The sequence below is a fragment of the Natrix helvetica genome, assembly GCF_964273705.1.
Source record: "Natrix helvetica genome assembly, chromosome: Z".
NCBI lineage: Eukaryota > Metazoa > Chordata > Lepidosauria > Squamata > Natricidae > Natrix > Natrix helvetica.
The window spans coordinates 122,177,916-122,190,110 of NC_138554.1; the positions used below are offsets into that span (position 1 = coordinate 122,177,916).

General features: G+C 40.8%; 1 protein-coding gene across 11 annotated transcripts in view; it reads left to right on the forward strand.

The window, feature by feature from the left end:
- The window catches only part of CCDC7 (coiled-coil domain containing 7), a 301,313-nt gene that overhangs the window by 198,134 nt on the left and 90,984 nt on the right, over positions 1-12,195 (forward strand). For 10 of the 11 annotated variants that reach the window (XM_081970140.1, XM_081970145.1, XM_081970146.1 and 7 more), the window contains 5 exons: positions 4,011-4,136; positions 4,807-4,914; positions 6,136-6,261; positions 7,621-7,740; positions 11,989-12,123. The exons of the other annotated variant lie outside the window; for it this stretch is intronic. In XM_081970140.1, the coding sequence (XP_081826266.1) occupies positions 4,011-4,136; positions 4,807-4,914; positions 6,136-6,261; positions 7,621-7,740; positions 11,989-12,123 (615 nt within the window). The remainder of the gene's footprint in view (positions 1-4,010; positions 4,137-4,806; positions 4,915-6,135; positions 6,262-7,620; positions 7,741-11,988; positions 12,124-12,195) is intronic. 11 annotated transcript variants of the gene reach the window in all.

Below are 12,195 nucleotides of genomic sequence, written 5' to 3' on the forward strand. Positions count from 1 at the left end.
CAACTGAAGTGCCAACAACTACGGCTCAGCGATTATCGGGAAATTGCATTCCTGTCCTAGGCTGTGGCACATTCCAATTTAAAAACTTTGATAGACTGCTTATGCTGATGGTAGTCAGCAGGTCTCTCCCAAACCTGCTCAACTTGGATTGATTTGAATCCCTGGGCGTGGAGGTAACTGTCATCAACGCCATCAATGACGACGCTGAGAAATTGCTCTGCAAGTTTGAGGACATCTTCAGCGGAGACCTGGGCAATTATGTGGGGGCTCCTATATCATTTAGCCTAGACCCCAATATCGCACCAATCAGATTGAAGCCCTGGAGGGTCCCTTTTGACCCTCCAAACCAAAATTGACAAAGAATTGGACAAATTAATTGGCCAGGGATTCCTGGAGCCTGTTGACCATGCCCAGTGGGAGACCCCTATTGGGCCCCCCATTAAGTCTGATGGGTCAATCCACATCTGTGTGGATTATAAATGCACTCTGAACAAGGCCCTTTAGCAAAGCATCTACCCAGGGCTTATTGTCCAGCACTTATTGCACTTCCCTGGGCTGGGGAAAATATTTGCCAAGTTAGAACTGTAACAGGCCTACTAGTAATTGTCAGTAGGTGGCGCTACAGCAGAGGCCCAAAACATAGCGACACATAAAGGTGCATGCAAATGCAGTAAATTGCAATTCGGTGTCAGCGTAGCCCCCAGACTGTTCCAAAGTTTCATGGAATGGCTTTTGCAGATGATACCAGGAGTAATTCCTTATTTCGATGATGTCCTAGTACCTGCCGCAAATAAAGAGCAACTTTTCAAATGTCTGTGGATTATCCTCAACTGGATCAGAGAACAAGGCCTCTGTTTGAAAAAAGAGAATTGTCAAATCGCGGTGCCAAGGGTTGAATTCCTGGGGCACCTGGTAGATGGCTCTGGGATTCACCCCACAAATTCCAAAATTAAGGCTATTCAGGATGCCCCCACACCTCGCAATGAGACCTAACTGCAGGCATTTCTCGGCCTTCTTAATTTTTATAGTGTTTTCTTGCAACAGAAGGTGACTATAGCAGAACTTTTGCACCAGCTTCTTGGAAAGAAAGTCAAGTTGGCCTGGGGCAGATCTGAAACTGCAGTGTTCACTGCTGTCACACAGCTGCTGTCATCAGACAGCCTACTGATGCAATACAACCAGACTCTCCCTTTGGTGTTGACATGTGATGCGTGCCCTTTGGTGTAGGGGCAGTCCTCAGCCATTGCGGGCCCAATGGAACTGAAGCCCCGATTGCCTACTATTCCAGAACCCTGTTCACTGCTGAATGGAACTACAGCCAGTTGGACAGGGAAGCACTGGCTGCAGTGACAGGGGTCAAGTGGCTTTATGAATACTTGTATGGGCGGGAATTTGAACTCATCACTGATCACAAACTGCTGCTGGGGTTCTTGGCTGGGGACTGCCCTACTCCTGCATCTTTCTCGCTGCGAATGACTCGTTGGACTGTTTTTCTCACAGGCTACAGCTTAGACTCACTCACCACCCTGGTAAGACTCTGGTCATGCTCATGCCTTAAGCAGGTAGCCACTGCCGGAACTTTCAGATGATCCAACCCCCAACATGCCGGTGTTGCTTATTGACTGTGTGGAAGCAGGCCCAGTGACGTCAAACAAAGTCGCTTGTCACTCAGCTAAAGACACAACCACTGCTCAAGTTCTGAACTGGGTGTGGAGGGGGTGGCCCAAGGGACCAGTTGGGGCTGAGTTTAAACCGTTTATTGCAAAGCAAAATGAACCATCTGCATTGCTGGGGTGTCTGCTGTGGGGAGACTGGGTGATTGTTCCACCCAAACTGTGAGTTGCAATATTAGAGGCTTTGCATGTAGGGCATCTGGGTATTGTCTGGATGAAAGCATTGGCAGAGAATTTTGTGTGTGGCCTAACATGGACGGGGAGATTGCAGAGCAGGTAGCAACCTGCACACCATGCCAGGAATCCCGACCAGCTCTCCCAGAGGCACCTGTGCATGAATGGGAAAGGGCCAAGGCACCCTGGTTCAGGGTGCACATTGATTTTGCAGTGCCCATGCACGGGCAAACTTTCCTCATAGTTGTGGATGCCTATTCAAAAGAATTAGAGATAGTCCTCATGACCACCACCTTGGCAGAGGTGGTCATCAAGGTGCTAAAGAGACTTTCTCCATGCACGGCCTGCCTGATGTCCTGGTTTCAGACAACGGGCCCCAATTTACGGCCATTCAATTTGAAACTTATTTAGCAGAGCAGGGAATAAGACATGCCCTGGTTGCTCCATTCCATCTGGCCAGCAATGGTCAAGTGGAGATCATAGTGCAATCTGCTAAAGAAGCCCTATCTAGAATGGGGCCAGGTGATTGGCAAACCCAAATAAATTTCTCCTCATATAGCACATCATGCCAAGTGCCACTACCGGAAGCCCCTCTGAACTGTTAATGGGTCGCCAGCTAAGATCTCCCTTAGACCAGCTGCACCCAAACTAATCTGCTGAGCCCTCAATTGATTTGATCTATCAACGCTGGTCATTTAGCATAGGGGATCAAGTATATGCCTACAACTATACTGGGGGTGCTCTCTGGGCTCCTGCCACAATTGCCACAATTGTTGAAATTACCAGCCCTCTCTCGTACTGCTTATAGCTCGAGGATGGTAGAAGCTGTAGAAGGCAACTAATCAACTCTAAGGCCAACTCAGCCACTCTACTCTTAGGCAACCAGAGGTTACTCCGTCATGAGCTAGCCAAGGCCCTACCCAAAAGGAGCAATCACACACTCCTTCCACAGGCTACTCAAGCTGAAAGAGCCGGGGAACTTTGCTTGGGAAGCAGGAGTCCAGTGGCGAGCTCCAAACTGGCTCCGAAAACTCTGGCCATGCCCCAGGGAAGCTCCCAGGTGCTTCCATTGGTCGAGCCCGGGGAAGCAACAGTTCTGTCTGAACAGACTGCTGCCTCAGCTCCAACTGAGTTGCACAGGTCTGAAAGGATTCCCAAATGCCCCTCCTATCTGTGTGATTACGTCATTAATTGGGTAAGCCCAACTAAGTGGGAAGGGGTGTTACATAGTGAGACTGGAGCAATAGGCTCCACCAAGGTCCTCCATTCCAACGGGAAAATACTCAAAGCCGATTAGCTGAGCCATCTGACAGCTCTCTATAAAAGCACTACCTATCAGGCCAATGCTGGATCTGTACATAATTATTGAATAAAGAGCTGTTGTCACTGAAGTCTGAGTCCTGTCTCATCCATTCACCCTATCCAATTAACAGGTTGTGACTTATGACTTGCTAAACAGCTTAATTTTAATCAGAGTATTACTGATATCCATCCCCTTAAAATTAAATGATCACTAAATACAGTTGTTGTTTTGACTTTTTTTTTACAAAATGTTTCATTTATTTATTTAATATTTATTTAATTAATTAATTTATATAACTCATCTCATAAGCAAGTGACTCTGGGAAATGGGAAACAAAACTAATATGATAAATATCTAAAACTATTATTAACAAATATTAGTTGAAGGTAAATGTTCCCCTCCCACATATGTGCTAGTCGTTCCCGATTCTAGGGGGCGGTGCTTGTCTCCGTTTCAAAGAACCAGCGCTGTTCAAAGATGTCTCCGTGGTGATGTGGCCGGCATGACTAAATGCCGAAGGTACATGGAACACTGTTACCTTCCCACCAAAGGTGGTTCCTATTTTTCTACTTGCATTTTTTACGTGCTTTCGAAGTGTTAGGTTGGCAGAAGCTGGGACAAGAAACAGCAGCTCACTTTGTTATGCGGTGCTAGGGATTTGTACTGCTGACCTTCTTATCGACAAGCTCAGTGTCTTAGTCACTGAACAACTGCATCCTTAACAAATATTAAGAAGATTAAAAATTATGGTCTCAGCTAAAAATTTGTGATATACTACATACCAATTGTATGTATATATTGTTAATAGAACAAATATATCACCATTTTTTTTAATGAACTGACCTAATTATTTTTTACAGAGTATAAAGTACAAGTATTAACTGATGAAAGAAGCAATGTGTATAAAGAGCTAAAGAAAGTTTTCCGGGACATATTAGCATTGCAGCAAGGTGTTTCGGAAAAATTTCCAGATAGACGTTATGGAGGTAAGTTAACACAGAGAGAGAGAGAGAGTGACAGAGACAGAGACAGAGAGAGGGAGGGAGAGGGAGGGATGGACGGACAGACAGACAGACAGACAGACAGACAGACAGATATAGATATAGATATAGATACACATACATATATACATACACTCACACACACACACACGTGTGTACACACACGCATACACTCAGTTATGCCTGAAAAAGGAGTTTCAATTTTTGACATAAAAATAAAATAAAATGCTGTAATCAATAATTTACATGATAAAAATGTTATAAAGCTGTATCTTGGCAGGTATTTCTCAAATATTTATTTTGAAATATGGTAATATATGTTTAATATGTAAAGTTTTAAATTTTAATGTTTCTTTCATACTGATCAAGAGATCAGAATGAATACCGTCAAAGAATTTTGTACCTTGTCAGGAAAGTTTTCATGGGTCCTTGTAGGAACATAATTCAAATTTCACAGAAAATTTTAAAGACTTGGTGGCACATTTCTTCTCCTAGTTTGTTTGTTTGCACTTAAGAATTAACTGTATTAATAGATAAATTATTTATACATTATATAAACTTATCCATATTAATTCTTTTTAAATTTTCTGAGCAATAAGAGGCTTCTTAAATAAATTTGAAAATATAATTCAAAATCTTTCTCTTTATTTTGCAGAAAAAGAATTATATACACTATCTGAGAAGAAAGAACGGTTATTGGAAAATTTAAAAAGGCTACAAGAAGCTCAAGCTCTTGCAGCGGCCCAACGTGGCAGTGTGTGTGGTATGTTTGTGGTGATTTAACATTCTTTCAGCTATAATGTTAATTGGGTGTACTTTGAATTAAGGTGCTTCATTTGTTAGGAAAACTGAGAATTGCTATAGAAAATTATTCCTGCTTTAATACTGTCCTATAAGTAGGACAGGTAGCAAACTGTTAGACTTTGAGGTTTCTAATGAAAGTAAAAGAAGTTTAAACATTGATAATATATCATTTCTTCTTTTTTGATATACTGTATTTTTGCTGCATGCTACCAATAGTTATTTTACTTACTACTTACTGCAGATGTTTTTAAAGGATTCTTTAGCTGTATAGTAATACTTTTTTCAAGAGAAAATCACCTGAATTTAATGAAAAGAATATATGTATAGTTTCATTTCATATATTTAATGGTGACATTTTCTTCTAGAACTTTGAATACAGTGCCATCTAGAATTTAAATAGCTTAGAAAAAAATAGAACTCCGAGGGATTCCATAATAGAAATGTCAGGTAGTAAAGAATTTAACCCCCAAGTTAAATTCCTGAAACCTGACTTTCAATTTAATACAGTGCCTCCCGTTATTACTGTAATGACTTTGGCCTGAAAGATCCATCACTGAAATCAGGAATATCAATGGATTGCACATACATTTTCTCTTGAAACAGGGCATAAATAAGTCTTAAGAATATTTAAAATATATTTAGAAACCAAAAGTCATCTGAGTTAGACTAGATTAGAGCAGAGCAAAGCAGAACAGAACAGAACAGAACAGAACACTTTATTGGCCAAGTGTGATTGGACATAGAAGGAATTTGTCTCCGGGGCAGATGCACTCAGTGTACATACAAGCAACAAAGTTATATAATCATAAGATACCAATAAGAGAAGGTAATAGAAAAAGTGAGAAAGATAATAGTAAAATAGCCATACAATATGGGTATTGCATAGCATATTAGTTTGTATTTGGTTGTATAGACTTTTTGATAAATTTTCTTTGTTAAATTATTATTTCAAAATATGATTAAGATCCTGGTTTCTAACCTTTATTTTGCTTAATAGTGTCAACTTGGATATTAAGACAAAGAACACTTTAATTATGCCCTTTAACTCAGTTAATTTAAGAAGTTGTGTGAAATGCTCATTAAAATGTAAACAATTGAGAATATTGATTGTATTGATTAATTGAATGAATTATTATTCATTTAATAATTTGTTATGAATTGATCTAAAATGTTTTTGTAGAAGATAAACAAAAGGAGCTAACTGAGCAAAGGAAACATTTAACTGCAGAGTTAGACACAATAGTACAGAATATTCAAAGAGTTGGACGTAGTACTTCAGAAATACTTCTAGATATAAGAGCAAGTGGTAAGCAAATAAAATGTTGTATTTAAAGCTATCTCAATAGAAAGAATAAGAAGTTGGGGGAAGATAAAGGTTAATACTAACTCATGATCAGCCCCTTCCCTGGTATCAGCTTTGTTTGTCGTTAATTTCAGTGGCTTTTGGGGACTTGCTTGGGATGTATGTTACCTGTTTCCCACCATTGAACTAGAAATTCAGTAAAGCAGAATTCAACATCAGCTCTAGACAAATGAGACAATGCATCAGAGAGATATGAGATTATTTATCTCTGCCAGTTTCTCCGTATTTGAATCTTGCTTGTTTTTCATTTTAGTTATGCTTGAAGCCCTTGGTAAAAAATGTAGTTGATTGTAGGTCAAATCTTTTCAAACATTATCATGATCCTCTGATCTATTATTTACATGCCAGTGTTTGAATTCAAACTTTATACTGCTGAGGGGGAAAACTTAATTCTTGTAAAAAAAAGAACGTGATTTTACTGGCTCCTGTATGCTGTTGACTGGTATAGTGTTATCTTATTAGTTTGTAGGAAACCACATTTAGCAAAAGCCTTCATGTCCGTCCTAAAGGATTTACAATGCATTTATAAATCATATTGAGTGGGAGCATGAGGGATTGATACTCTGCTGTCCTAATCAAAACTTTACTGATTAATATTTGAAAGAATCTTTCTGCTGTGAATAGTGCTTCTTTGTGGGTCCCAGGGCAAAGTGGGTAACTAAAATTTGACTGAAGCCAGTAAAGCAATCATGATCATGTTTATGACTCAGAATGCCTCATATAGGCTGTGCAGTATTATCTACGGGCATTGAATAATATGCTGCACATTGACTAATACTCTAGACCCTGTAACATCCAGAATATGATTATTATAAGAGGTCCTGATACTCCTTTACATCAAATCTAAAAAAAGTACAGTGGCTATCAATTAGTTTCTTGTCATAATTTAAAACACCTAAATGATTGCTACTGCCTAGAATTTATTGTTCAGATTCTCTGTGTTCAATAATGATGATTGTATGTCTGATTAGAATATTCTATGAATATTTTTGTCATGAGCTCAAAAAACTACATTTCTATCTTTTACAGGTTAGTCAGTATTTTTTAATTTAGCAAATTCCTGTCTATTTGATTTTAAAAACTGTCCTTCATATTTTCTGTTGCCATTTTTTTTAATGATGCAAATGTATTTGCATTAAAATAATGTAAGAGAGTCTTACTTTATTATATATTCACTTGTCTGTTAATTATTTTACATTGTAATGATAAATGTAGTATTTGAAATTTCCATTAAATAATTTATTTTTTAATAAGCTTTTTTTGTGAACAGTATTTCTTATTTAAAATCCCTTAATTTTGCAGAGAAAAATCTACATGAATTGTTAGAAAAGAAGTTTGACATACTGGAGGATTTGGCAGTCAATCAAAAAGAGCTGCTGGAAGTTCAGGTTCTTGCAGCTGTCCAACCAGATAGTACCTGTGGTATATTTTCTGGGTTTTTTTTTCTATCTGTGATAACTGTAATCTGAAATTAATAGATTGTTCACAGCCTCTAACCCTCAAAGCTTCAACATTAAACTGTTTACCGTGGACCTAACCACATTCCTAAGAGGTCCATAAAGGGGGCGTGCATAAGTGTATAAGCCTAAACCTGTTCTACTATCCCCATCTATTTATATTCATTTCTTTCATTTATATCCATATTTATATTTATACTTGCTATCTTGTACATGTTTGACAAACTAATGAATCCAAAACCAAATACAAATAATGCTGATTTTAAATTGTTCACTTGTTCAAAATAGAAGCAATAATTATGAATAAATAATTGTAAGTAAAATCAACAGTTAATGAAAAATAAACAGAAAATTGGACATATGAAAAAAATAATTACAACAAAAAAACTATTAGTAATAAAAAATTAAAATTAGCAAACTGATCAGTGAAGGTGGTACATTGAAATTACAGCTTCAGAGTGACAAGGAGAATTAATAGGTGAGCCAACATCATTGCAAAAAGTTATTTCTTTAATAATAAAAGGAAATACCCCCTGAAGAGAGATAAAAAATGAAAATTAGGAGCAAAAGGAAAGCCTCCGGAGCCTGGGGAGGGTGAAAATTCCACACACACCCTCATGGGGTGTCGCTCACACATGCATGGTGGGGTGTTGCTCATGCATGCATGGTGGGGGTGCTGCTGGCGCATGCACATGAGGGTGTAGCTCATGCATGCACAGGGGGTCAGTCATACATGCACGTGGGTGAGTATGCATGCACACACGATAGTGTGCTATATATTCTCTCTCTCTCTCCTCCTGTCTCCCTCTCTCTCTCTCTCTTCCCTCTTTCCCTCCCTCGCTCCCCCTTCTCTCTCTTAGACTATATATCATATTTTTCGGAGTATAAGACACACCTTTCTCCTTGATTGGTGGAGACAGCAGTCATGTAGGGTTTACTCTGTCCAGTAACCAATAGGCTGAGTCTACAGATTATAAAGCCTTCCTCCTTGCTGCTCTTCCCCAGTTTTTAGACTCAGCCAGTTCTGGCTGGATGTGTAGTTGTATTTCTGATTATATTGTTCTTTCTTACTGATGGCTATTCTAAAACTTTATATTTCAATCCCTGCCATTTCTTAAGATCTTGCAGGCAGGGAGGAGTGTGTATATTTGGCAGGGAGCCTTGTCCCTTGCCACGGAGCTAGCCGCGCGGCTGGGACGGCCATTTTAAAGCAATGGAGGCTTTTTTCCCATCAGCGATCGTCGGAGGCTCATATTAACAGCAGAGTGGCTCCGACGCTTCTAACTTTTGTGCAGAGTGCTGGAGGTTGCCCCGGTGACAAGCCCAAGAGTGGTAACCCTGCGGTTGTTGTCAGGAATACAGCTCCGGGGCTACAAAGCTCGCAGGAAAATCGCTGTTTTCCTCAGAGATTGCAGCAGGTGTGCTTTCAAGCCAGCAGAGGTATTGACAGTTAATTTTGGCGCGAAGAGCAGCAGACACCATTTTGAAGCCAACAGAGGATGCAGGCCCTTCCCTAGTGGCAGTTCAGGCTTCCTCTTCCCTGGGACTTTTGGGGTTTGAACCAACCCCTGCTACTACTCCTGCTATTACCCCTGATGTAGCTGCCATTATCTCTTCTGCCATTGAAAAGGGGATAGCTGCAGGCCTCAAACGTAAGAAATCCTTCAGCCACAGTTCTAAATCTAAATCGGGGGTGGGTGGGGGGGTGTCTAAATCCAAAAGTAAAAAGAAACACTCTTCTAGTAAGGATACTGCTGAGCCTTCTAGGTCTGCCACAGCAGAGATTCTGACTTCTCTGAGATTCTGACCTCTCTGAGGACGAGGATCTGGCCCCTGATCAGCCAGCATTTGTAGGATTGTTCAAACCAGCTCTGTTCTGCTCCTTGCTGTTCAAGGCAAAGAAGATTGCTGGTTTTAAGCCTACCCCAGATCCTAAGCCTGCAGCCTCTGACACTGGGGATTCTGAGGATCCTCTTTTCCTAGAACCTACGGTTGAGAAGAAGGTAGTTCCTTCTCCTAGGAGTTTCATGAATGTAGTTCAAAAGCAATGGGCCTCTCTGGGCACCGGTCCTCTTCCTAATTTGCTTGATAAGTGCCTGTATAATGTAGGGCCTGCCTTAGCTAAGGCTCTAGACCTTCCAGCCATCAACCTTCCAGAGGCCAGAGCCTGTGGTAGCTCTGGCCTCTCCTAATGTAGGTGTCAGTGCCCCTGAGGATTCGCTTAAGCCTGAAGGCAAGCGTTTGGAACAAACGCTTGTCAAAGGTCACCATGCCTCTGCCTGGGCTATTAGGGCTTCCACTTCTTCCTCATTTTTTAGCAGATCTCTCCTTTGGCTAAAGCAACTTCAGAGCAGTATCCCAAACAAATACACCAGGGTCCACAGGAATTTAAACAAATTGAAAGCAGCTCTCGAGTTTTCTGCAGATGTTGCACTTAACGCAGCCCGCTTTTCCTCTAAAGCCATTACCTCTACGGTCATCTCCAGGCGACTACTATGGCTACAAAATTGGCAAGCTGATGCCAGACACAAGTGGCATCTGGCTTCATCTCCCTTCTTGGGGGGGTAGTCTGTTTGGGGCCCCTTTAGAACCCTTGTTAGTGGAGTCAAAGGACAAATGTAAGGTCCTCCAATCGACTTTCTGCAAGGCGGACAATAGAAATTCCTCTACCTTCTATAGATGCCAGCCCTTTCGAGGGCAGGACGGGGGTTTCTCCAACCCCTGTCCACAGCGTCAGTCACTCTCTAGGCAGGGATCCTACCAACAGCAGGATAGGTCCAATAGGACCTTCCAACGATATCCTCCTAGGAAATCCTTTAGGGGGGCTTCAACCAATCCTACAGACGTCAGAAGTGACTGTCTGGAGGATCTTCCGATAGCGGGGCCAACTGACATGTTTGCGGACCGATGGGAGGACATAACAACAGATGCTTGGGTCTTGCAGACCATCAGATGGGGTCTGACCCTGGAGTTTCTCTCTATTCCCCCGAGGCATTTTGTCCCCCACCCAGTATCTCACGACAGTCTCAAGAGACAGTTGGTGGAACAGGCCATTTACCATATTCAAATCAGAGCCATCCAGGCTGTTCCCAAGGGCCAGGAACGTCAGGGTTTTTACTCCCGGCTGTTTTTGTGGTCCCAAAGGCCTTAGGGGGAATGGAGACCAATTCTGGATCTGCAAATCTTGAACCGATATGTTCTTTATCGACGGTTCAAGATGCACTCCCTGCAGTCCATCCTGGAGAGCGTCCGCAAGGGCGACTTCCTCTCCTCGGTGGACTTCATGGAGGCATATCTTCATATTCCCATCCTCCGCGACCGCCCTATTCCAGTCAAGGTTCTCCTTCTTTAGGATTGGTCAAGGTTCTCCTTCATTAGGATTAGGTCGGTCCTTTTTCTTCCTTTTCTTGGTTTCCCATATTCTCCTTCTCCATATCAACTACATGTCAGTCTACATCAGTCTTCGTCTAAAAGATGGGGAAGAGCAGCAAGGAGGAAGGCTTTATAATCTGTAGACTCAGCCTATTGGTTACTGGACAGAGTAAATCCTACGTGACTGCTGTTTCCACCTGCAGTGAGAATGAGCGTATCAGGTAAGTACCAACGCCCATTTTCCCTTAAAAAAGAGGCTGAAAATCTGGGTGCGTCATATACACTGATTGCAGCATTTTTTTGCCTCCTGAAACCCCGCCCCCTTCACCAAAGTGGCCATGCATAGTCTTTAGGAGACTTCTAGAGTGCTCCTGGGGGCTGGGGGGGCAAAAATGAGTGAAAAACGGGCCATTTTTTAACTCAATCTTGCCCCCCCCCCCCAGCATTCAGGAGCACTCTATAAGCCTCCTAAAGGCTATGCATGGCCACTTTGGTGAAGGGGGCGGGGTTTCAGGAGGCAAAAAATGCTGTTTTCACAAAAAATGAACCATTTTGGGAGCAAAAGGCTAGAGCCAAATAATACAATATGAACTTAAAAATAAATAATTGTTGTATGAATTAGTGCTTTATTGTATAAAACAATATAAATGAAGTAGGCTAAAATTCAATCATATGTACATTCAATACATACATATAATCTATATGTATAAAATAGGTTATGCACAATAGAAATGAACTCAGCATTTAATTTAATATAATAGTTAAACATAAACTATTTTAGTAATATTCAGAATTTTAGTATTACATTTTACTAATAAATTGTCCTCTATTTATTTTGTAGATTTTAAACTACAAGACCTTACTACAAAAAATAGGTATTTGACTGAATATCTAGAAGCAACTCTACAAGATATACAAGAAATACATGAAATACCAAAAAGCTCTTCAGAAACAATTATTGTAATAAGACCCAGTGGCAAGTAGACAACAGATTATTTAGCTTTTATAAGAAATATGTTCAGTTTATTAAGTAAAATATTTGCTAAAG